The sequence below is a fragment of the Dacryopinax primogenitus genome (genome assembly GCF_000292625.1).
Source record: "Dacryopinax primogenitus strain DJM-731 SS1 chromosome Unknown DACRYscaffold_2, whole genome shotgun sequence".
In the NCBI taxonomy this organism is placed as follows: domain Eukaryota; kingdom Fungi; phylum Basidiomycota; class Dacrymycetes; order Dacrymycetales; family Dacrymycetaceae; genus Dacryopinax; species Dacryopinax primogenitus.
Window position 1 is genome coordinate 927,443 of NW_024467199.1, and position 23,963 is coordinate 951,405.

At 53.7% G+C, this 23,963-nt stretch overlaps 11 protein-coding genes across 11 annotated transcripts; 6 read left to right on the plus strand and 5 right to left on the minus strand.

Moving 5' to 3' along the window:
• Window positions 1-769: 769 nt before the first annotated feature.
• On the plus strand, window positions 770-2,103 carry DACRYDRAFT_19961 (uncharacterized protein; the record flags this gene model as incomplete). Its single annotated transcript, XM_040771736.1, has 1 exon — window positions 770-2,103. A coding segment is annotated over one exon (938 nt), but the record flags the coding sequence as incomplete, so codon positions are not given.
• A 516-nt stretch (window positions 2,104-2,619) lies between these two features.
• DACRYDRAFT_45974 (S-adenosyl-L-methionine-dependent methyltransferase) lies at window positions 2,620-4,009 on the minus strand (the record flags this gene model as incomplete). The annotated part of the gene is made up of 3 exons (XM_040774677.1): window positions 2,620-3,048; window positions 3,492-3,747; window positions 3,837-4,009. The coding sequence occupies 3 exons, from the start codon at window positions 4,007-4,009 to the stop codon at window positions 2,620-2,622; spliced, it is 858 nt and encodes a 285-aa protein (XP_040632393.1).
• A 351-nt stretch (window positions 4,010-4,360) lies between these two features.
• Window positions 4,361-7,014, plus strand: DACRYDRAFT_98209 (uncharacterized protein; the record flags this gene model as incomplete). Its single annotated transcript, XM_040777513.1, has 10 exons — window positions 4,361-4,487; window positions 4,543-4,743; window positions 4,803-4,931; window positions 4,987-5,201; window positions 5,253-5,457; window positions 5,512-5,776; window positions 5,827-5,920; window positions 5,972-6,639; window positions 6,697-6,862; window positions 6,916-7,014. The coding sequence occupies 8 exons, from the start codon at window positions 4,361-4,363 to the stop codon at window positions 6,227-6,229; spliced, it is 1,494 nt and encodes a 497-aa protein (XP_040632394.1). The 3' UTR covers window positions 6,230-6,639; window positions 6,697-6,862; window positions 6,916-7,014.
• A 1,701-nt stretch (window positions 7,015-8,715) lies between these two features.
• DACRYDRAFT_19963 (uncharacterized protein) lies at window positions 8,716-9,836 on the plus strand. Its single transcript, XM_040771737.1, has one exon. The coding sequence runs from the start codon at window positions 9,018-9,020 to the stop codon at window positions 9,573-9,575; it is 558 nt and encodes a 185-aa protein (XP_040632395.1). The 5' UTR covers window positions 8,716-9,017; the 3' UTR covers window positions 9,576-9,836.
• Window positions 9,837-9,914: 78 nt separating this feature from the next.
• DACRYDRAFT_19964 (DUF1000-domain-containing protein) lies at window positions 9,915-11,153 on the minus strand. Its single transcript, XM_040771738.1, has 5 exons — window positions 10,842-11,153; window positions 10,496-10,780; window positions 10,219-10,446; window positions 10,092-10,168; window positions 9,915-10,043 (listed from the first exon to the last, which is right to left on the minus strand). The coding sequence occupies exons 1-5, from the start codon at window positions 11,109-11,111 to the stop codon at window positions 10,001-10,003; spliced, it is 903 nt and encodes a 300-aa protein (XP_040632396.1). The 5' UTR covers window positions 11,112-11,153; the 3' UTR covers window positions 9,915-10,000.
• Window positions 11,154-11,381: 228 nt separating this feature from the next.
• On the minus strand, window positions 11,382-12,643 carry DACRYDRAFT_113595 (uncharacterized protein; the record flags this gene model as incomplete). The annotated part of the gene is made up of 2 exons (XM_040769663.1): window positions 12,418-12,643; window positions 11,382-12,366 (listed from the first exon to the last, which is right to left on the minus strand). The coding sequence occupies exons 1-2, from the start codon at window positions 12,537-12,539 to the stop codon at window positions 11,382-11,384; spliced, it is 1,107 nt and encodes a 368-aa protein (XP_040632397.1). The 5' UTR covers window positions 12,540-12,643.
• Window positions 12,644-13,041: 398 nt separating this feature from the next.
• Window positions 13,042-14,414, plus strand: DACRYDRAFT_46527 (P-loop containing nucleoside triphosphate hydrolase protein; the record flags this gene model as incomplete). The annotated part of the gene is made up of 6 exons (XM_040774712.1): window positions 13,042-13,136; window positions 13,194-13,272; window positions 13,335-13,414; window positions 13,460-13,732; window positions 13,780-14,206; window positions 14,256-14,414. 6 exons carry the CDS (start codon window positions 13,042-13,044, stop codon window positions 14,412-14,414), a joined length of 1,113 nt encoding a protein of 370 aa, XP_040632398.1.
• Window positions 14,415-15,361: 947 nt separating this feature from the next.
• On the plus strand, window positions 15,362-18,364 carry DACRYDRAFT_98212 (uncharacterized protein). Its single transcript, XM_040777514.1, has 3 exons — window positions 15,362-16,805; window positions 16,857-16,957; window positions 17,005-18,364. Exons 1-3 carry the CDS (start codon window positions 15,714-15,716, stop codon window positions 17,075-17,077), a joined length of 1,266 nt encoding a protein of 421 aa, XP_040632399.1. The 5' UTR covers window positions 15,362-15,713; the 3' UTR covers window positions 17,078-18,364.
• A 185-nt stretch (window positions 18,365-18,549) lies between these two features.
• Window positions 18,550-19,703, plus strand: DACRYDRAFT_74732 (NADP-binding protein; the record flags this gene model as incomplete). The annotated part of the gene is made up of 3 exons (XM_040776083.1): window positions 18,550-18,913; window positions 18,968-19,041; window positions 19,092-19,703. 3 exons carry the CDS (start codon window positions 18,550-18,552, stop codon window positions 19,701-19,703), a joined length of 1,050 nt encoding a protein of 349 aa, XP_040632400.1.
• Window positions 19,704-19,705: 2 nt separating this feature from the next.
• Window positions 19,706-21,492, minus strand: DACRYDRAFT_74736 (CAIB/BAIF family enzyme; the record flags this gene model as incomplete). Its single annotated transcript, XM_040776084.1, has 9 exons — window positions 19,706-19,893; window positions 19,945-20,029; window positions 20,077-20,246; window positions 20,297-20,446; window positions 20,493-20,587; window positions 20,634-20,695; window positions 20,749-20,827; window positions 20,876-21,195; window positions 21,260-21,492. 9 exons carry the CDS (start codon window positions 21,490-21,492, stop codon window positions 19,717-19,719), a joined length of 1,371 nt encoding a protein of 456 aa, XP_040632401.1. The 3' UTR covers window positions 19,706-19,716.
• A 650-nt stretch (window positions 21,493-22,142) lies between these two features.
• DACRYDRAFT_103994 (uncharacterized protein) lies at window positions 22,143-23,196 on the minus strand (the record flags this gene model as incomplete). Its single annotated transcript, XM_040767860.1, has 4 exons — window positions 22,143-22,177; window positions 22,225-22,324; window positions 22,380-22,555; window positions 22,608-23,196. The coding sequence occupies 4 exons, from the start codon at window positions 23,194-23,196 to the stop codon at window positions 22,143-22,145; spliced, it is 900 nt and encodes a 299-aa protein (XP_040632402.1).
• Between the last annotated feature and the right edge of the window lie 767 nt (window positions 23,197-23,963).

Here is a 23,963-nt window from a genome sequence, read left to right on the forward strand (position 1 = left end):
CCCACATAAGATTGGCGCCATGGTATTACAATAATTGCGAGATGTCTACAAGATGGCGAGTTGATGACGCTTTACTGTTGATGATAGTTGGAGCACGCCTGAGCACGCAACTTATCAGAGTTGGGAGAAGAGAGGGGGAGAGTTACTCGGGCGGCTGACATAGAAGCGCCCTATGTGACCGGATGCAATTGTGCTTAGCGTAGGGATGTTTTGTATGTTGTGACTGTTGCGGTAGTTTGCGTGATTCGTTGTGATATAGGGGTGTCCGGTGTCCTCACTTTGAGTTCTTTGATGACGGAAGGAAAGGCACCCCCACCCGGAAGTATAATGAATCACGCGCCCTGTGCGTTAAGGCTGACTCGCCCCTCTCTTGATGAAGGCAACAAGCAATCCAGGGCATTTCCCCCCCGCTCACCTCACCTCTTCCTTTTACCACCACCATCTCCTCCGTTCAACAATTAGTTTTCCCAACAATGTTCTCCGTATAAGTCGTCTACAACTTGCCTGAACAAGCGGTGGATTCTCTTTTGTGACAATGCACCTTGACGATTCGACGCGCCGCAGACTGCTGTTTGAGCCGTACGTCGTCGATCGTATACACGCCTGATCAAGCAATTTCCCATCACACCGCCTGACACGGAATTTCCCCCGCAAAGTCACAATTCCGCCCTCTAGTTTGAACAGTCATCACACATCAGCCTCACCCCCACACGCACAACAATGACATCCCTCTTCAGTCGCCTATCTCCTCGCCGCTCCCGCTCATCATCCCCGCCATCACGTCCTACTTCCCCCTCGCACAAGTCAACCCCCGCACCTCCTATCATGGATCCGACTACAATCGCCCGCATATCCCGTCGCAAGCTCGCCCTGGCAGCGATGGAGGCCTCAACGCGCGACAGCTTGGAGCTCCGCAGAGTCGTTCTCATCCAGGGCGCCATGCACGCGGCTGCTAACGCGTCGGCCGCTACCCACCGCCCGCCATCCCCTCCTCGCGCTCCGCTATCACCGGCACCGCCACAGATCGTCGTTTCCCCTCCCCCTCCCCCGCCGTCCCCTCCAGAGCCTCAGTTCCAGTTCCCCTCCTTCGGGCTCGAGGAGCTACAGGCAGAGGAGCGGTGGTTTGATGCCGTACTCGACGAGCTCGATCAAGATATGGATGAGGAGGACGAAGTGGACCATCTCATAACAGTGCACACAGTCCAGGAAAGCACGGACTCGAGCTCAGACGGTACCGTTTCTGAGGCTGGTTCGGAGGGCATGGACCTTGAAGATCTGTTCTACCCACCGCCGCCACCATACTCTCTCATCCCGGCCTCAGCACCACCACCCGAAGAACACCAGGAGAGCGAACCGAAAGCGATAACGTTCGACGCTTCGCATCCCCCTCCGCTACCAGACAGTTTTGCCGCTGATGCATGGGACGACTACGATGATGGCTCGGAGAAGGTTTCCATAGCTACCCTGTTCAGTGACGTCGACCTCTCCTCTGGAGTGTCGACCACTGCGACCCTCACTATCTCTGCCGCAGCTGTCGCAGCCGCTTCCAGCACGCAGCACCAGAAGCCGCAGAAGCTAGAACGGGATTACGGAAGCCGTAAAGGAATGCGTAGTACTATGCCACCTGGATATGGCATGTATCCCCCTATCTCGCCCTATGAACTCGTATGGCCCGGAAGGTATGACTACGACGCGGTGGTCTACTAGCCTCCGCCCACTAAAATGTAAACACCCCGCCGATCAAGGATCGACAACATCTTGCTACACCCGCCTCCGTCTTGGTCTCCGTCTCATCGATGTTCATCCTCGTCTCTCTCTGGTATCCTCGTCGGTCTCATCTCGTTTCTTTCTCGTCAATCTTATTCTAGCACACATTACTACTGCACGCCTCTCCTCCCCTCCAACCCCTCGTCCATGCTCACGCTCATCATCACACACATTACTCCGGCCCAAGCCTCCGTCATCGTCTCCCCGGTCTCAACTGTACAGCTGTATCCACTCTGCTTCCTTTTCTCTCACTGTATAGCCCCCACCTCACTGGTTCATATCTCCTATCCACTTTCCGTACCTTCTCCTCCCCTCCCACCTGTTTCTATCTCTGACCCCCGATTCCCCGGTTATATCGCTGCAGTAATGTGTGCTTCTACATAACGACTCCTGTCTCTCTAGTTCCTCCTATTCCGTCTCTGTCACCTGTGCTGATCTCTACCAACCTAGCTCGTGCGCTCAGGGAGTGCAGGGTGTGGTCTGGATGGGAGACGCTGGGCAAAGGTTGTAGATAAATTGTCTGGGCATGCGCCGTAATGGGACGTGTTTCGGATGACTTTTCGCTGTTTGTTTTACTTCATAGGCAAGATATGTGCGCAGGGCGCGCTGTCGCTCGGTCTCTGCCCTAAAAGCCTGCTTCTTGCTGCATCGTGGTTACAGCGCACTCGATCCATTCTCCACGACCAAGTGGGAAGACTTTCATACATGATAGGATTCGGATGAACTGGTTTGATTCTTTACTTTGCCATGGTGGACAGATATCTGGCGTTACATTTCTTCAGTGCTACCTGAAAGCTCTACCTTCCTTTAGTTTCTACATTGAAAACCTTGCTTCTCCGCTTGCCCGCATACTCACTGGCCCTTCAACTTACACGTGATAACATACGTCCTGTACGGCCAATTAAACACACCTTTCTCCTTGTCCACCCACTGCTTGCCCTCTCCACGATCTACGATCTCCTCAAGCTTCTTAGTGACTTCCTCCCTCTCGTGACCCTGCACGCCCGTCATATAGCTCTTGCTAAACACGCGGTTCACCACCCCCTCCCGCGTCGTAGGCACGAGGTGGTCCACGTCCCCTTCCTTCTCGCTCTCGAACCATTTCTTGTATGCCTCGCACTGGAATGTCGTGCGCCAGAGGCCGAGGCGGAACTGGGGCGTGCCGAGCTCGAACGGCTCGTATGCGTCACGCAGTTGGCCGACCCAGGCCGTGTCACGGTCTTCGAGGTTCCAGATGAGGGCTAGAAGGCCGGTGGGACGGAGGATGCGGTGGATCTCGGTCTTGAGGGGAAGGGTTAGCGGTTGAGAGGAATGGAACGGAGGGAAGAAGACCCGGGGACGGGGATGTGAACTAGATGGGGTTGGATGGGGTTGGATGCGGCTGGAAGTGAGGAACGAGGGAGAGGGGAGTAAGGCATGGGGTGGGATGAATATGGGAGCGGTGAGAATGGGAAAGAGAAAGAGGGTTGGTATGGGAAAGTAAGGAAGGACGAAAGAGAGGGAATCAAGAGATCAGAGAGCAAGATCATACAAGAGGGGATGGTCCGTTGAGGGCGGGTCGCCCTGCACAGGGGTGATTAGGGAAAGAGTGATGTAATGGGGTAGAGTGGGGAAGATGAATGAAAGGGGTAAGAAACGGGGATCACACCATCTCTTTCGCAGGCGTTCAATGGCCGGAAATTTCTTCCATCTCCGGCACATAAAAACATGATCCTCGGACTCACCAATGCCTTATCGTGATCCGGGCACCAATGCCACGCCTGGGCCGCGACGACCAGATCCGCCCATCCGTCCTCGACAGGGAGACGGTCAAATGTACCCTCTTCACATCGCACGCGCGGGTCGTGCGCCAGGCGCTGGGTGAACACGCTCCGCATTCCTTCGGAGGGGTCGGTCGCGAGAAGTGCACCTGTGTGCTTGGAGAATTCGGGGTGGGCGAGCAGGGAACGCGTGAACAGTCCCGTGCCGCATCCCATTCTGCTCATACCGACGGTCGCGTAAGAAAATAAGAAGGAACCGACGCTTTGGTCAGAATTGGACAAAATGGGAATGGACGGGGCGAGACGCACTCGACGATGTTCAGGGGGCCATCCTTCTTCGGCAGCTGCTCCCAGATCTTCTCGATAGCTGTTACAGGGAAATTCGGGCGCGCGAAATCATAGTGCTCGTTTGTGCCTTTCCCGAATCCGCGCTGGGCGACTTCGTGGACTTCGGAACCGAGGTGTTTGAGTGTGGCTGCCATGGATGTATAACGCGGAGTGAAGCAAGCAGAGAGCCAGCGAAGAGCAAGGGGTAGAGATACGCTGATGAAGTCGGGGAGATTATATAGAGTCGGTAATCCATATATAAACCCGGATAGCAATTGTGCAAGTCGCAGTCACCTCCAACAGTACATTAAAGTGCTTCTGGGGATGATCTGCTCCGAGCATACCGGCCCGTCGTAATATTGTCGGGCCGAGCCGCTAAAGCCGAGGCAATTACCATATTTGGTAATCCCGAAATATGTGCCCGATCAGAGATAGCGTCCGTTCAGGGATTATGTGACGACCAACTGCGCGTGCGACGTGATCGACAACAACGGTGGCACCGACTAATGGAGGGCGTCGCACCCTTGGACTGGAAATTGGACAACGCCATTCACTTGACTGTCGATGAGAAGCCTGCCGTCGTCTGGTTTACTGACCATGAGTTCAAGGTATCTGCTCTGGGCCTGCATGGGGGTATGAACTTTTGCCGCAGCGTCGTCGCAGCGCGGTTCTTGATGTTCGCGAATAGATGCACCAGACACTGTCAAGCTCTGCACTTCTCTGAAGCATGTTCTTCACGGAGAGCTGCGGGCTGATGGTAGCGCACACATTGCTACGCTCGCGCTGAAGCAGAAGCAACATGTGGTGCTTTGGATCACCGGCAAGCCCCAGGATGGGGAAAAGGAACTGGTGCAGGCGTGGATGGGACGGCTGATGACTGCTGCGGGATGTGAGTTTCTCCGTGCCATACAAGAGATAGAAGATGTTGATAAGAGACATGCCGTGCAGGTATCGTTCCCGGAAGGCGGATCAAGGTGATTGTGAACCCCTTCGGTGGGCAGGGGAAGGGCAAGCACATATTCGAGCATCGCGCACGGCCCGTGTTCGAAGCTGCTAAATGCTTCCTGGATGTTACATGTCCGTCATATTCGGTGTATTTGGCTGCCCCCGCTGATGGCTGTTCGCTGAGCAGTCACCACCCACTCCGGGCACGCAGAGGAAGTGGCCGCATCCCTCGACGTCTCTGCGTACGACGCCATCGCGATCGTATCCGGCGACGGGGTGGCATACGAAGTGTTCAACGGACTTGCGAAACACAAGGATGCGCTGAGAGCACTGCGGTTGCCTGTGGCCCATGTACCTGCTGGAAGTGGGAACGCGTTCACCGTGTCGCTTATCGGCCCAAAGGTGTGCACGTCTTCTCGGCCAGGAGGTCGCTCGCTGACGACGTATGTGCAGGACTGTCGTGATGTCGCCCTTGCCGTGCTCAACGCTGTCAAAGGACGGGTTGTTCCTCTAGACATCGCCAGCATCACCCAGGGCAATGAGCGGCGGGTCACCTTCCTCTCGCAGACGATGGGCCTCATGGCCGACCTAGACTTGGGCACAGAGAACCTGAGGTGGATGGGCGATCAGAGGTTCATCGTTGGGTTCGTCCAGGGAGGTACGTGTCTGTGCGCTGCGCTAAGGATGAAACGTCGACTGATGTTGCGACGAGTGCTGAGAATGAAGCATTGTCCCGTCAAAGTATGGCTTAAAGTAGCCGAAAGCGACAAGCAAAAAATAGCCGACGTCTTCCGAGCACATTACACGTTCAACACTGATAAAAGCCACGCGGACGGAACCGCTAATGGCACTGCTAATGGGAACGCATCTGCCTTAGAGGAGGAGCCTGCTGAGGGCGAGGGAATGCCGCCTTTGAAGTGGAGGGACTCGGACAACGATGGATGGGTCGAGTTCCCGGAAAAGATCATCTACCTATAGTCAGTCACGTCCTTGTGCTCGAGAAAGGCAGTCCTGATGAACATCCCAGTGGTGGGATGATGCCGTACGTTGCAAGAGACTTTATGCAGTTCCCTGCAGCAGAGATGAACGACGGATGCCTGGATTTGGTATTGCAGACTCCGGTACGTACAGCTTTCCTTCCCGAGGGCCGTCACTGAGGAGAGCCCATGCAGGCGCCTCGTACCACTATGCTATCTTCGCAGGACGGCGCGCACTCCGGCAAACAGTTCTGGATGCCCTCGCAGCATTACTTCAAGGTGCATGCATATCGTGCTATACCTCTCGCTCAGAAGGGCAACATCTCGATTGACGGTGAACGTTGGCCGTTCTTGCCGTTCCAGGTGGAGGTGCATAAGGGGTTGGGCAGGACGTTGAGCATGCTTGGCCGGTGGGCTGGAGAGGGGGGTTGTTTGACGCAAGAAGAGAAGTGAGGATGATGGACTTGTGTTACGCATGTTATACCCTTGTAGAGTTTTGATTGGCAGTAATGAGAGGACGGACAGCGACATATATGCACATTGTAGCGGTGACATGGTTTACATATATGCTTTGAACAGCGACTGTACCAGCATAGACAGAGATTACAGAACACTTTACTAACGGGAAACACTGAGGGGAGGGTGGTCCGCATACCGCATATGTAGTATGAGACGACCCCATAAGCGCGCATACACGCTCACTTCTCCTCCGCGTTACCCATGTACTCGTCCGCCTCCTCGTCGGCGGCAGCCTCGGGCTCGGCAGCAAGGCCGGCCTTCTCGAGCGCCTCCTTGGAGGAGTAGTCGACGGGTGCACGGCGGCGAGGAGCGGACAGGATCGCGGTGGTGTCGAGGGGCTCCTCCTTTGCACACGTGTGTCAGGTGGTGCATATACGAACCACTCAGAGGGAGAGGCGTACCTCGACAAGATCGTCGCCATCGTCATCATCGTCCTCCTCCTCCTCTTCGTCGTCATCATCGTCCTCCATATCTTCGTCGACGGGCTCCGCGGCCTTGCCCTTGCCCTTGTCCACCGCAGCGGCGGTCTCGACAGGCGCGGCGTTGCCGTTCTCGTGGGTCACGGTACTTTAGAGCATCGCGTCAACTCTAGCCTCTATTTGATAGAATGAGAAACCTACGTATCAGTGGTGACTTCGTTAGACATTTTGCTAGTTTTTCGTGTTCGCGGCAGACGGTAGATACAGACGGTCGTGGTATGAACGAGAGTTAGGGATGCTGGTCTGCGGGACTGACGGCGCGTGAAGACGCGTTCAAGTTTGGGGTGGAAATATATTCGCGTCTCTCCTCGGGAGTTGTCCCATGCCTCCGAAGGGAAGAATATTGGAATGACCCACCGTTTCTTAGAGATTTTTATTCATTTTGATTCGATGAATGACCTGCTTGATAGATGAACTGAAGTTATATATCACCTTCTATGATCAGTAGTGGCCAGAGTGATCACGTCAGAAGAATAAAGTTTGGAGCTCTGAGTTTTCATTAATTTCCTACGATATATTCGTCTGAGAAAAAAGACATCGTTACTCTCTCAAGACCTGATCCAAACTCTTTTTTGCTGAGGTTTGCCTGCTTGTGAGAAAGAAACACCTAGAAGATGGGACACGCGAGGTGACCTGCCCTAAACTTGCGCGTTCCTTCCAGTCGCGTCGCGTCGCACCCACCATCTTCACAGTTACCACCATCTGCTCTTGCTTGGTATAAAGCTCTCCAGTCGTCAGCCAAGACTCCGCAAAACCGTCCTCTGCGTCCTTCACCAGCCCTATGCCCTTCCTCGCCTCTCAACGCCCAAGGACCACGCAGCACACCTGCTCGGCACCAGCATGCCCTACCACCACCAGCCCAGTTCCAGCCCAGTTGATCCACGATCTGAGGCCCTAGAGGACTCGAGAGTGTTATCTAACCCTAAGTGTTGATGTTCGCTGCGTGTCCTCATTTTACTCGAGATTGCTGTTCTGGCGAGTGTGCATTCCGGAGAGCGACCGGAAGGGACCAATGCGGTCCGGCTTTACTGGAATGTCAGGATGGACACCTGCGCTTGGTGATCTTCCGATCTCCTCCTGTGCTCTTGACTCTTCCTTGCACTATCTTTCGCTGTGAAGTTGAGCTCTATATACGCGTCTCTCCGGCACGTACATCCACCCCACTGCCTTCAGCTTGTCAGACTACGGACAGAAACCTGCTAGCACCGAGTCAGGTCCTCACATTCGTTACTCGTCAGCGCAGCTCACGCATAGAAAACACTGTCTGTTTGCTGTGGATGGCAGTATGGATGCGAGCTTCGGTGTCGGAACGCGCGGTTTCATGTCTGACGAGCGTGGGCAGAGGCGCTGGATGCACTAGAGAGACGCCCCCTTGGAGGAGCTCGACGGAGCGACATACGCACAAGTGCAGGATGAGCCCGAGAAGCACAGCATCAGCACACGAACAAGCATGCCATCGCGCTGCTTCTCTTGCTGGTGTCGTTCACGAGGTTGGATGCACCGTGACTTGGGGGCACCCGGTACGATCATCCCGACTACTCCACCAAGCCGCACCTCGCAGCCAGCAATCGTACCGAGTCCACACATGGGACACTAGCGACATGCGGCTTGCCTCCCCTTCTCTGAGCTGCTAAGAGCAGCTCAAATCCCCGCGAAGTTTAACCGGTCCTACCATCGCCGCGGATGCACGCTCGTTGCGTCGAGACAGCCTGATGAGGGCCGTCATAGACGTTCGGGTGTGGGTCGTCCGGAAGCGCCGGCGTGCGCTGTGAGGGATCGACGGCGAACTGGGTGATTCGAAAGGATCAGGCGTGGTAGGGAACGTTGCTGTGCTGGGCGTGAAGTCTGGAAACGAACAGGAAGGCATAAGGCGGGCGAATGGCAAGGATCGACGCGATGTGGCCGAGCTGGACGCAAGCGACTCTTGGGCCCGACCTCGCAAACCGATGAACTCGGTGACCATGATGTCCTGCAAGCATTGGCCATCTCCGATGGATGAACCTGCTGTCGGCGTTGTTTTTGTCATCGCACGCTGATCCGCCCCTGGTATCTGCGCTTCCTCCAGGAAGCCAGACCGCTGTTGCTCCCATGTCGCAGGTGGAAAGTCTCGCTTTCTTCGATGTATTGCCAACCAGATTGACCCGGTCGGATGGATACGGGAGTGCGTCCTCCCCCGTTGCAAAACTTTACAGGCACGTCGAATTCGCAGGTTCTTGGTCGCCAAGATCCGCCTGTTGCCGTCCATGCAGTGCTTCATCCTCGCTCTTTCGCAGTCGATGCCTACTCAATCCGCCGGCTTTTCTGCTATTCCTCTGCTTCCGATTGGCGCACTGTTGCCTTCGTGTTGTTCTCCTTGCATCCATCTGCTGTATCCTTCGCCAGTTCAGGCACAGCGTTCTGTTGTCTCCCTCATCATCCCAGAATGTGGACCCTCTATAGGGACTGCATTAGAGCTATGTGCTCGTGTACTGGTGTGCATGAGACTCCAGCCCCACGGGGCGGAGAGAACGACGCTGGTGCTGGTCCTGGCAAGATGTAGCAAGTTGCGAGCTGAACCGCGATCTCGCGTGCATGGTGTGTTGGGGAACATGGTCGGGGGTATGGTAGTTGGGAGGTCGGTGCAGCATCAGGCTTCGTATAAAAAGACGAGGCTCTGGACCGCATTGGATTGTGCACTGGCGATGAGCCACCGGAATACCTCCTTTTGGAGCTGCATTTCACGTTCTTGCAAAGCTGGCAGCTGCTCCTCTGGCATCGGTGTGCACTGGGACGATGGTATCATTGTTGAAAGGAGGAACTGACTGCTGGAAACGGCGGTCAAAGTACACTAGGCACGAGACTGGGTCCAAAACCGATCTGGACGCAGCAAACGGAAGGGGAAGCTATGACTTCGAAAGTGGACTCAAGCGATGCGATGACCTGAATGACGCACCGCCTGCCTTTTACGGGCGGTGACAGCGTGGTGATATCGGCTGCTTTGGCAGACTGGATATGCGCCCGTGTTGGAAGGAGAGGGCTTGACAGCCCGTTGACCCTTCCTGGACATCATTACTAATTTTTTCCACCTTTTGCCTTTTGGCAACTCCCATTTCGCATCATGGACGGCAAGCTGCAAGTCTATCAAAGGTGATGTTATAACGTTGTATGCCAAATAGGCTTCTTGTTAATCAAGTAATACAGGTCATGTCGTGTGGGTATGAGCAGGATGAAGAAAGCAGGATTCCGTTCAGACTTCCTCCGTCTTCTTAAAATTGCCCATATTGGTCGTCCTGTAAAATGTGTGAATTGCTGTGTCGGTACAATGATCTAGTACGCACTCAACAGGCATGCCGAATATGTCAATCGCATCAATGCGGGTCGTGTCCTCGTCACCGTGATTTGAGGCGACAAAAATCTGTTACCAACCACGTGAGTCGTGTTCAAAGCCTGCAGGTGTATGCGCACATGTAGACTGGTCACCCTTGTAAACCTCACAGTTCGGAGGATGATCGGCTTCCCCGCCAGGTTCTCCTCAGTAACCTCCAGGACCTGCGCGGCTTCCGCCTCCTCGACGTCCTCGACATCCTCAAATCCGAGAGCAGGCTTGTTCAAAAAGAGCTTGATCTTCTTCGGGCCCTGGGGAAGTTCTTTCGCCTGGATGACAAGCCCACGTACGCGCACGGCTTGGTTAAACTGTCTTCCCATTAGCATGTTCTCGAGCAGGAGGGAAAGAGCAGCATACATAAATGTTCAACAACAGCTCCTCATCCGCATCGCTCTCCAACCACGCCCCGCTCTTGTTCTTTCCCTTATTACTAATAACCCCTTTGATCCCATGCTGCTCTGCCTCATTAAGGCAGTTCAACTGCGAAGGGTCCAGGAACTCTAACAGGGAGACGGTGTCCACCAGGTCGTCCTTGCCTTTGCTCGAGCTGTCGCCGGAGCTCGAGGCTGTTGCGCTCGGAGGAGCAGGCCCTGCATGAACGGCGACGATCTGTTGCAACTGTCCGGCACTGGCACCTCGTACCTATAGCACCCACGCGACGTTAATCCCAAAATGAGCCAATCGAAAGGCACATAACACGTACCCTGCCGACTTCCTGACCTCCTTTGAGTAAGACAAAGGTCGGCATAGCAGTGACCTTGAACATCTGCGCGATCTCCTGGCTCCTATCTACATCCACACGGGCGAAAGCAGCGTGTTTGTATTGCTTGGAGAGGGACTCGAACAGGGGCGCTATCTGGTGGCAGGGCCCGCACCAGGTTGCCATGAAGTCGATGACGACTAGACGGGTCGGAGAAGCAGTGAGCAGAGTTTGCAGCTCGGCGGTGGTACTGAGTGACTTGACAAGAGACATGATGATAATATAGAACGAGATAGACAGGAAAGAGAAAGATTGACAAAGCAAAAGGAGGAGGTAAGTGAAAGAGTTGACAAAATATCGGAGAACAATGCCCCCAGTGGAAAAGCTTACATAACCCGGAGATAACGCGACCGCTAATACATGTACGTGTATGCTTTTGGGCATCAACCAAGTACAAAAGTATGAAGTATCTGTCTTTCAAGATTTTCCTCACGATCGCCTGGAATCGCTCTTTTTTCATTTTGATCGAACAGAATTTTCAGTTCATGCGGTTTCATTCTTTGCAATGCGATCAACACAATGCACCAACACATCATTCTCCTCTAACCTATTCAAAGCCTCTCCCAATTCCCTCACATTTCCCCTCCATTCCAAGTCTCCCCAAGCCCGACGGACCGCCTCTTCCTGGCAGCTCCCATAGGTCGGGTCCTCGAGAAACGGCTTGCAACTCGCGAGGAGCATTGTAAGGCGATCTACCGCTTCCTGATCAGAGAGGTGGGTGAAGGACATCCCCGAGTCTTGCCATGGGATATACGGCTTCGCGGGAGTCGGTGGGAGTGTGACAGGAGTGATCGGTGTCGCAGGCGAATTGTTGGGCGTCCGCGAGTGAACGGGCACGGAGTGCGCAGGGGAATGCGAGTGAAACGAGGACATGCTGAAAGACGGCGAGCTGTTAAGGTAGCTAAGCCAGCTGGGCGATTCCCCGTTCGTCCCTGTGTCCATATTGACGTCCTTCGGCTCTTGCTGGGAAGGGGACGTGATTGGTGCCAGTGCCTGGGGTTCGAATGTCTGGAAGGGAGCAGTGAAACGGCCGCTACTGGAAGGAGAAGCGGAAGGAGGTGAGGCTACGAACCCGTGGCTCGCGAGGGGGGACTGTGACATATGAGAGGTGGGGGACAAGGCGCGCTGGTGCGGGGTGATGAAGCCATTTTGGGGAATTGCAGGGGGCAGGATGGCCGGCTGAAGCGTAGGCGTACGCGCTCGAGGCGGGGACGGAGTTCGCTCTTTCGGGAAACGCCATGATGCCTTTGGAGACGAGTTGGGCGAAGCAACAGGGGAAGCACGCCTGCTGCTCGGCGGGGTTGGGTCACCCTTGTTGGCCAGCCAGAGCGTCGTCAACGACGTTCCTTGCTTCATCCCCAATATTGTGGGCATTTCGGATGACAACGGAGGTCCGGTGACGGTGACAAAGAAGAGGTGTTTCTTTGTGCCATTGGCGTTAGAGGATGTTAGCCTGATAGGATTGCTCCTACGAATGTGCATTATTATGAATAAACGTGAATGACACTGATGAACGTACAGTTCCTGGTCAGCGAAGGCCGGTTCTTTGGCAAGGCGTTCCAACAATAACGCAGTTGAAGTACTTCGCCGCAGTCCAGTCACCTGCAGGCGAAAACACTGTTGAGAACCAGCTTTAGGCATATGTATCGAGTGATGTCCCAGGAGGTTGTCGACGCAGTAAATTGGACGAGTAGATATATGCGCCTGTGGTGGTCGCGCTCAGACAACGGGATGTCCGTTGTCGCTGCCGCCTTTTTGCTGAGCACTTTATGCCCAGCAGCTCCAAGTCCGCCGTTCAATAAGCGCCAGCATGTTGACTCCAACCCGCACAACGACCGCACACGAACCTCATCACCGGCGCGTGCCGCCTCCGCATTGGCGCCCTGGTGTCATTGCGCCCGCTAGAGAACGCGTGCACGACGCGTCCCTCTCTCTGCTCATCGTTTCTGACTTCGTATCACGACTTGGACTGCAAACGACCGCATACAGACTGTTAATCGACGCTGAAGTGCAGCGCTTCACTCTGCCTCTATTCTTGTTGCTTCTACGAAGTCCGAATTCGCACAGGTGCTCCGGTCACATATCAAGCGCCGGTACCGCACTAGTATCCACTCGCTCGTAGAATCACAGCAAAAAAGCAAAGATGCAGTCCTTCCTCAAGCAACCCAAACCGTCCCAGCAACAACAACAACCAAAACATGTTCATGACCCTTCACTTCAACCCTGGATAGAAAAATAGTCAGTAGTTACCTACTGTCTGCAATCTACAGAGAAGTCTGATAGAGACTTGCCCAGCCGGCCAAAGACGATGGAGGAAATCTCCGCGCAGGAGCATACGGTGCAGGTATTAAAGAAGACACTGGGAAGTGCGAATGTACGCGTCTTTCACACCAACTATCGCGCATATACGGATGACGTGCACGTTTGGTCTTATAGTTGCCACATATGCTTTTCTACGGACCACCGGGGACAGGCAAGACGAGCACCATCCTGGCCCTCGCTCGTCAACTATTCGGGTACGCCGTTCATGTTCCCCGACCATGTATGCTCACTTCCCATAGTCCTGAGCTCTTCCGTTCCCGCGTGCTGGAACTGAACGCCTCCGACGAACGAGGCATCACCGTCGTCCGAGAGAAGATCAAGAACTTTGCACGTCAGACCCCACGCGCAGCGGACGATGAGGCGTCTAAGGGATACCCCTGCCCTCCGTACAAGATTATCATACTCGATGAGGCGGATAGTATGACGCAGGACGCGCAAGCGGCGCTCAGGAGAGTGATGGAGACATACGCGAAGATTACGCGATTTTGTCTGGTGTGCAATTACGTGACGAGGTATGTGAATCGTTGCTCTCACTAGCTGCGCCCTCACTGTTGGTCAGGATAATAGAGCCTCTGGCATCCCGTTGCTCGAAATTCCGTTTTCACACCCTCGACGCGTCGTCCAACCGCGCTCGGCTGGAGTATATCGCCACGGCAGAACACGTCTCGGTCACACCAGCAGTTATCAGCACGCTCATATCGACCTCGGAGGGCGACCTGAGGAGAAGTATCACCTACCTTCAATCGGCGCACCGATTGTCGGCATCCACAAGCCCGCCGACAGAGATCCAGCCGAGAGACATTCAAGAGATCGCTGGTGTCATACCTAATGCGGTGGTGAACAGGTTCGCCAAGGCATTGGGTGTCGAGGTGGATGGGGATGTGGATATGGACATAGACGCGAGGAAGCAGGGGTTTGACGGAGTCCGCAATGCCGTGCAAGAGCTTGTTATGGGGGGCTATAGTGCCACTCAGGTCCTTTCGCAGGTACGCTCCTCTCATCTCTCAAACTTGCCTATCCTAACATATGAACCAGCTTCACGATATCATCATCCTCCACCCGCTCCTCTCCGGCCCGCAAAAGTCTAAATGCGCTCTCGTATTCGCGGAGATAGACAAGAAGCTAAGTGATGGGGCGGATGAGGAGCTCCAGCTGGTTGATATGGGGTTGAGGGTGTGGAAGGTTCTGCGATGAGCGTAGGCGAGCGTGTGGGTGACTTGTTCGCTGAGTGAAGGCCTGGTGGGTGATTGTCCTGGAAAGACTTCTCTTGATTGTCCACCGTTGTGCGTGTAGGCTGATGCTTAAGACATGTAGTTATTATGGGTTCGGATCAGGATTAGAATGATGCATATCGATTAGATCCGGAGTATGGGTGAGAGTATGATAGGCTTGAAAGATTGCAACACGCATTTGATCGAGGAAGAATATAAAGGGCAATGAGTTCTGTGCAGATGTCTTTTTTGGTCATTCCCCACCCTCAGACTTGCGCTGCAAACCCGTCGCCAAGTGATTGCCTGCTTCACATTATCATTAATGTAATATCAAACAAGTTATGTATTTTGCGTGGCTCAATATGTTTGGGGAATAATTTGTTAACCCCATAAAGCGACCAAATAGATTTAACCTCGTGCCTTGCCGAACGAACTTCTGCCCGGCCTAATCACACCACTGATGGGCGTTGCAAGACTTCTACCGCTATTCTTACCTCTTCACACCTTGCAACACTCCTTCCTTCTTGAGCAGTCTAATCGCCCAGCTCCAATCTGCTCAGCTTTGGCTGTGCACACAGCAACAGCGGACCTTCATCTCGTTTTGAGCGCTCGGCAGAACCGAATCTCCAGACAAGCCAAACTGGGCGCCATTCTCCTAAAGTATGTAACAATAGTCCGTCGGCAAGTTACGTCGTTCGACCGAAGATCACCAACGCCGGTGGGTTCGGTCTATGCTGTGCGTCCCTAAACTGGACACCATGTGCTGTACATATTCTGTCATCCCATTCAAGCTGTTGTATTCTCGGACCATTCTTCCTCAGGCACTCTTTCCCTCGCCAGAACGCATCATCTTCTCTTCCACCTAGCTCGTCTGATGTCAAGTCCGATTCTTCTCTGTCCAGAAAGCGCCCGTTGATCAAGGCGCTGCAACCAGGCTTTTACCTCGCCTCGGACAGATGGGCGCGGAGTGCAGTTCCCGCAGTCTTGCCGATCCAGCTGATTGGACCGTGAAGACGAGGTCACGAACTGGGGTGAAGGGCTCCGGGCGGCTGGACTCGGACTTTACGCTCTGCAGCGGCTGGGATATAAAATGGCTGGAAAGGCTCTCGCGCTCGTGTGACCTGTTTTCACCCTCTTGCTACTCTTGCTGCTATCGGACTGTGGATTCAGTGCATTCACTTGTCGATTGATTGCTTTGATTGATTGAGACTACTTGTGCTTAATTGCTTGAATCCTCGAGCGAGCCTTACGGTCCCATTGTAATCGAACCTTGGTCAACGACATGCTTGCATCACCTATACCTCCCTCCCTGCCCGGACCGTCGCGTTCGTCTTTGGACGATCTCGAGTCACTCTCTGAGCGCAGCCCTTCACCATCGTCGCACCCTCTCGACCTATCCTCCCTACCGATCGAGCTCATCTCACGTATCCTGCATCTCCTACTACTCTCCTACCCCGCTCGCACAGCTCCCCGCGCCCTCCTCCCTTTACTTCTCGTCTCCCGCACAATCTACAACATCGCCCTCTCCACCCCCTCCCTATGGACTTCTCTCCGCCTCACCGATACCGGTATCACACCCCGCCTCCAACTCCAACTCGAGCGCTCCGGCGCTCTCCCACTCGACATCGAGATCACCGTCCGGTGCCGATCTCACAAGTCCCTCCCATGCAAAGCCGGCATCTCCGCACTGATGGATTCCCTTGCCTCTCTGCGACCTAGCATGTCCCGCTGGGAATCGCTCGATCTCAACCTCTCCTCCTGCTGGCTCGCCCAGGAAGCACTAGCAACATGTGGCACCGCCCTCTTCTCCCTGTCCAAGCTCACCGTGCGCACAGGCCACTCCGACTCGGGGGACTACGCGACCCCTCTCCCTAGTGTGCTCCTACACATGCCGAAGCTGAGGGAAATCAATTTCCAGTGGTACAACTTCCGCTGGGTGCAGTCCTGTACCCTCCCGTCTGTACGCGCGCTTCGCTTGAGCAGTTACTACATGGACGACCCGGGCCTGGCTACTGAGCTATTGGAGATGCTCCGCGCTCTCCCGGAGCTCGAGAGACTGGAAATGGACACTGTGGCTGAACGATGGGTACCGAGGTTATCGCAACCTCCCGCGTTTGAGCCAGTCGAGCTCCCTCGACTGAGGAGTCTGAAGATGAGAGATTGCGGGCAGGATAAAGTCCTCGTCCTCTTGCGGGATATCAGGTGCCCGAACGTTCAGTGCCTGGAGATGGATATGCTTGGGCATATCAGTCCTCTCTTGGAGGTGCTGGCTGGTGAGGAACATATGTGGGAACGGCTGGAGGAAGTGAAGGTCGTCGCGTGCGAGTTTACGGCTGCGAATATGATGTTGTGGTTGAGAAGGATGCCGGCACTGGTGAGTTCCAACCATCAAACACCGTCTTTGGGTGCTGATGTTTGGGAATAGCGGAAATTGGAGATACGCGATTGTTCTCAAATGAACAAGGCCGTATCCGACCTGGTATGGTTGGCTGAAGGATGTGCTCGTGTATCACTCAACGACTTGGTGTAAGTTGTTCATCTGCATTATCGAGAAGTGTGCTGATCAGAACCAGCGAGTTGACTGTCTTAGAGGGGAGGCAGTTCTGTACGTTACACCTGCCATCACTGAGCATCAACCTCCAATAAAAGGTAGATGTCACCGTCTCCATTCCCAGATTTCTCTTCTTTCCGCAGTAGCACATTCTTCCTTCATGCGCATTCGCGTTCGCACACTCGAGTCTCAATTTGCACGATCTTTCGCACTTGCATCGACCCTGGCTCTCGCAAACGTCTTATATGGCTACATAATCTATCAATACAACAGAACATGGGAACGACGGCGAGATAGGGAGGGTTCAGCGGGACCGCGAGCCTCAAGAATTCAAATAACTCATCATCGCCCTCCTTTCTTCCGAGTCCTTCTTTGCCTGCCTCGCCCAGGCCTTCCAACCCTTCCCTCGTCTTTCCATCTCAGCTTTCCGATGCGCCTCCTGCCCCGCGCGTATATGCTCTCTGATCTCCTTTGAAGAGAAGGACGACTTCTTCTTCGCCTTGAGTCCGATACCGAGGCGATCGGCTTTGAGCACCGGACGGAGGGGCGTGAGGAGAGCCGTTGAGTGGGAGGTATCAGAAGATGGTGGTTGTTGGAGAGTGGGGGTTGCAGGCGATGCTGGAGCAGTCGAGAATATGCTGTCTTCCTCTGGCGTGGGAGAACGCGAGCCAGTGAGGTCGACGATCTCAGGCATCGTTTCTTCATCTTCTGCAGCCCTCTCGCTGCCTCTGACAGAGGGAGAAGTACCTCTGGTTGCAGGCTCCGACCTCACCTTTGCTGGCGGATGCGCTGCACCGAGACCATACCCCTCCTCCCACCCACTCCGGCGGAGCATCGCAAACCCTTTATTGCTCGGATCGAGAGCATACCATACCGAAGGCTTGAAGGCAGGCTCGGAGGGCTTAGGAGGGGGTTGCTGCGCGAGAAGGGCGGCAAGTCCTGGTGTCGATAAGGATAAGGATCTGGATGGCGGTTCCACTTGTGTTTGTGCTTGGGTGGAAAGGGCGCGGTGGATAAACCAGTCTGGTTGAGCACGTCGAGCTTTTCCGCGCGGGCGGGGCCTCGGAGGTGGTGGGAGAGAAGAGCTGCGAGGAGCTGGGGAGGGAACAGCGGCGGAGGTCGAGGGGATTTGTGATAGATCTTGCGAGGACATCGCAGTAGCTCGAGATGCAGACAGTTCTTGATACCAATCTGAAACGCTAGTGTCTGCCTTTACGTTCCCATCCAAGTTCGAGCTCGCTGTCCGTCCCTCCTCAGTGTCCAGGGAGCCACGAACGAAGGTAGGAATCTTGTATGGTCGGCGGGCGAACTTGATTTTTGCAGATTCAGCATTCCACAGCGCCTCGAGCTCCTGTTCTGGTATATCATCGCCTTCCTGTTCGGGCGTCGTATAATGCGAAGTGACATGGTGCGAGGTCGATGCCATTGGAATGGCTGACGCTGACCAAGGCCGTCGTCGTCGTCGTGTTGAGTCAGGTGCCGCTGCTCGCGACATTGCCCCTATTGTTCTCATGTTGTGCCCGTCATCACCGGAAGCCAGCTTTACTCCGTACTTATTTCTGTAGTCATGTCGCTGCTTGTATTATCAGCAAAGGATGTCGACGCTGTTGTACAGAAACTTACGCCACAAGAACTGATGCTTTTGATGGGCAAAGTGTTCGCTGCTTTGCAGCAGGACGTTCCCGAGGAAGTATCGCCCAAGCCCGTGCAGCTCCCACATCGAATAGCGCTCCACCTACCGTCACATACCACGCTCTTCATGCCTTCCCGCCTTGCTTCTGCTGGCGGCTCAGCGATGAAAGTGGTCAGCGTACCCCTCGAACATAGTCAGCATGGGTTGCCTGCCACAACGATGGTAATGGATGAAGAGAGTGGTCGAGTGAGAGCCGTCGTCAATGCTCGATCTCTGACGGCTGTCCGCACTGCCGCTGGTACGCTCGTTATTACATACCAGACGCTATTAAACATATCTATTCTCTCATCAGGCTCTGGGCTTGCCGTCAGCATAATTGGTCCACGAAATCCGGAGACACTAGTTCTCTTCGGAGCAGGTCTTCAAGTGGGCGCTCGGCCTCACTTTTCACATCTTTCATGCTTATCAACCTTTAGATGCTGTATCACGGTCTCCTTCTCCTGCGAATGTATCCCTCCATCCGCTCGTGCACTGTCGTGAATCGCACTGGCAACGCCCGCCTCGAATCTGTGATGAAAGCCCTGAGCCGAGCTTTCCCCAAGATCCTCCTACGAAGTCTTTCATCCTCTGACAAGGAGAACGAGTCCGCCATACAGGATGCAGTCTCCGCCGCTCACATCATCTGCTCCGCTACGAGCGCCACACGGCCTCTTTATGACTCCGACTGGGTGTCACCGGGGACATGCATAGTGTTGGCGGGCTCGTACAAGCCCTCAATGCATGAGGTCTCCAGCAGGCTCGTGAAGCGCGCGAGCATCGTCGTGGTCGATTCGCGGTCAGCATGCTTAAGAGAGGCCGGAGAACTGATAGCTGCCAACCTCACGTGGGAGGATTTGGTCGAATTAGGTGACTTGCTGGACGTAGATGGACGTCCACTGCCAGGTCTAATCGACACCAAAACGAATTCGTCAGGAGACGTAACGATCTTCAAAAGCGTCGGTATCGGTCTGCAGGACGTGGCCATCGCGAACCTCGTCGTGGAGCAAGCGTTATCTATGGGTCTGGGAACAGAGATTGATTATGATTGATTGATATTTTGGTTCAGGATATGATCTTCTTCTCGTGTAACTCCTGTATCGCTTGCTGGCTATACCCGAGCTCTTGTAATATCTCCTCTGTGTGTTGTGACAAATACGGCGGCGGCCTGCTAATGGGCATCCGCGCGCCATTGTAATGAACTGCTGGGGCAACCAGCTTAATATTACCTGCTCGAGGATGCTGGAGTTGGCTCGCTGTCAGTGCGGTTCAAAGAACGAGATGACAACTTACTTCGACCTCTGCCGTAATCCCCCTCGCAACAGCCTGAGGATGTTCAAAGGTTTGCTGGATGTTATTGATTGGGCCAAACGGCACGCTGAGCACTCATCAGCGACCATATTGCGTTCTCGGGACTAGACGTACCCGAGCCCATCAAACTTAGCAAGCCAGTAGTCTCGAGTCTCTTCCATCAAGCAATCCGCAATCAGCCCACAGAGGACAACTCTATTCTGTACACGAAGCCCGTTGGTGATAAACCGTTCATCTTCTGCCAGTTCGGGGCGTTCAAGAATCTGCTCGGCAAGAATCTTGAACTGTGGGAGTATAAGGTTACAACAGACACATGGGGGAATAAGGAACTGACCTGACGGTCATTACCTGCTCCAACCATAACAAACCCATCTTTGCAAGGGAACACCTGGTATGGAACGATGGAAGGATGCTGTGTACCATGTCTTGATGCCTCTTTGTTTGCAATGAGGTAATTCGATGCTATGTTCGCCAGACCTGCGATCTGTCTTGCGTAAAAGGAAGCACTTGCAGAGGAATAGTGAACTTACTTGCGTATCGAACAGGCTGCAGTCTATCCACACTCCCTTTCCAGTCTGCTGTCGAGATAACAGCGCAGCCAGTATGGCGCCATGAGCGTATAATCCTTTGCATGATGAGTACGTTATAGAGGGGACACAAAAGTGACTAACCAGTGCTGACATCGGTGACAGCTACTCCAACTTTACAGGGCGGACGGTCCCGCTCGCCGGTTCTACAGTGTATCAAGTTAACAATCCCAGCTGAGGAAATCACAACGTTACGCACATATGCATCAGGCCGGCTTCGCCTTCGATCACAACATCGTACCCCGCTGCTTTGCGATATGGGCCCGTCTGACCATAGCCTGTGCGCTTGTAAGTACTTCGCCCACTGAAGTACCTGCATGTGCTACCTGTTATGCTGCAGTAAATCAAGCGGGGATTGATCTTGTGACATTCGTCCCATCCGAGACCCATTTCTACCAGCTTTCCAGTCAGATAGTTTTCCACCAGAATATCAGCATCCTTGATCAATTTCCGGACTATCTCAAGACCCTCCGATTGCTTGAAGTTAATCCCACAGGATCGTTTGTTGCGATTGACACAAAGAAAGTACGCTGACTCCGGCGGTAAGTCGGGTTTGGGCGACCCATCGGGAATCGGCGCAAACGGCGGGCTCCAGGCACGAGTATCATCACCCTTCACAGGCTCTTCGATCTTGATAACATCGGCCCTGTATGGAGTTGTACATGATGATGAGATACCACCTCATAACTGACAACTCATGGGATGCATACCCTAGATCAGCAAGAAGCATGGTAGCTGTCGGGCCTGCAAGAACTCGAGTGAGGTCGACGATTTTGATACCCTTCAACGGTGGGGGTATTCCGGATGAGACCGAATGGAGAGAGGCCGCAGATATAGACGAGTTATAGCGACAGCTAGCATTCCTGACTTTTGCAGCTCGCGCGGTCAGCAGAGAACCACACCACCAGCGAGAAGAAACAGCGCCTCGCAAGAGAATAGCCATATTGGAGTTCACTGCACTGTGCATTGGCACTGAAGTTAAGTCCCTTCAGGAGTCCCCCGGGTCATGCCAATCATGACCTAGGGCAGTGAATTACCTTGTGTGGAGCTGAAAACCGTATCTATTTTATTAACTTATTTACAAGCCCCGAACCGAACTGTCACAGTACCCACATGTAATTCCTTACCAAAAGCAATCAAATGTCATTCTTCGCTGAAAATCATACAAGAGCTGGAATGTGGTGCTTAAAGCACGGATAAAGCAGTGGTATCTAGTCCCCACAACAACAAAAGCCAGGCCAAGCGGGCTCAAAATATCTTACAAGAGACTGAAAATCATGTTAATATGTACACAACACAAATCTACAATTGGGTACTTACTTAATTGGAATCCTCATTGTCAGATCCACTTTCAGCCAAACGATCCGCAAGCTCCTTGTCACTGTTGACATCATCATCATCATCAGGCTGTGCTCAGCTCGCTCCATTGCTTTATTGGATAGAATGCTTCTCACCAAAGGCCAAGGGGCTACAGCTGGGCCCGGGGTTCCTGACCCAGACAGGCGATGTTCATTGTAAGCTTTTTTTGAGACCAAGAATTGCTTGGCATTCCTCATGTATGACTTGACAATGGCCCTGGTGGCCCAATCATTCTCAAACCATGCCAGGTATGGAATCTTGTGTTGAGCCTACTTCAAGGTAAATACATGTTGTCATTTAGCATGGAGGATGGTACTCACTTCCTTGCATATCTTTGCCATGACCTCTGGGTGGAGTTTGGTGATGGTTTTGTCTCCACAGACATTGTACTTGTTGCTGATCTGTCGGACTTGTTGCTGTAGAAGAGCTTGGGTTAGTAGGTAGCTATAATAGCAGGTAAGAGTGGCTTACCCAAATAGAATTGTACTTGCTCTCATTCCCAGAGAGCCCCATCTCTTCCTGCAGGCAATATCCACCTGGCCCCTTATGACCAGGTTGCCCTGAGGGCTTAGCAATGACCTTCAGAGGCGGAGGTGCCTTGTGCTTTGCCAGCTTAGCTATGAGTGCCTTTCGAAGTTTCTCCTTATCTGCTTCAATAACATCAGATATGTATGTACATGTGCAGTGTTCAAGACATACCTTTCATAGACATAATGATTGCCCCAAGCTCTACAATCCTTGCATTTGCCTCAATAAGTTCCCCCTTCTTTGACTTCTTCTTGGAGAGGAACTTCTGCATGTCAAGGCCATTGTCAAGCTGCTTGAGAGGCTGCTTCTTGGTGCGCTTGGGCAGGGGCTCATCTTCTTTGATATCAGATACCAACAGGGCATGCTTCTCAGGCTCTACCAGGGTTTCAACAGGGTCTTCATTGAGGTCATCCTCAGTGGAGAGGGCAAGTGCAACAGAGGTGGCATTGCAAAATGGGGCAGGCAGGTTCTCCTTGTTCCCTTTTCCCTTGGTGCCAACTTTCTTCTTTGACGAAGTGTTTGTTGGGAGCGGAACATCTGTAATCATGGCATTGGACTCATTGCAGTTGCACATACAATGCATAGCAGCCATCCTTGGAGAGGTGTGGAGGGGGTGGGAGCACAGTGGTGGAGAGCAGCTGTTGAAGAAGTTGAGGAAGAGGGAGTCGCTGGGAGGGCTGTCAGTGCTCTCAGGTGAGGGGGCCTGTTTGAGGAAGATGCTGAGGGAAGGGGTGTCAGTGAGGTCTGAGATCCTGGGCATAGGATGGGGAGAAAGGGACGGGAGCTTGTCAGTCCCATTATATACCCCTCAAGCAGAAAGCTGTGATAGCAAAATCAGTCACATACACAGATCATGTTACATGCCAAGAGATGGTTACCACAAGCAAGGGCAAAAATAAACCCAATATGGAAATTCCGAATTGATGAATCACTGATTTTTTTTGGTCCTGGAGAGTGGGGCCTGCCATTTTGTTTACCTCTCACCATGGTAAAGGCAAAGGCAGAGGTCCATCAGAGACATCGACAAGGTCCTTGCTCTCACTGTGGCAAAATGTTGTCCCACACCCAGAGATGGCAGCATTGTCAGTTGGCCGAAGCACTAGCCCTAAAGAAGGTCATCATCACCTGGCAGGAAGAATCAAAGGAAGAGATGACTCGACTGGGGCACAAAATACCACCTGCAAAGGATCTGAAGGATCTGTGGAATGAGCTGTTTGGCAGTGAAAGAGAAGGGGTCCGGTCCCAGATGTCTCTGCCAGCAGAAGAACCCAGATCAGGGCAGGAGGAGCCGGAGCTGGAGCCAGAGCCAGAGCTGCAGCAGCAGCAGGAGGAGGAGGAGGAGGAGAAGGAGAAGGAAGAGGAGGAGGAGGAGGAGGAGGAGGAGGAGGAGGAGGAGGAGGAGGAGGAGGAGGAGGAGGAGGAGGAGGAGGAGGAGGAGGAGGAGGAGGAGGAGGAGGAGGAGGAGGAGGAGGAGGAGGAGGAGGAGGAGGAGGAGGAGGAGGAGGAGGAGGAGGAGGAGGAGGAGGA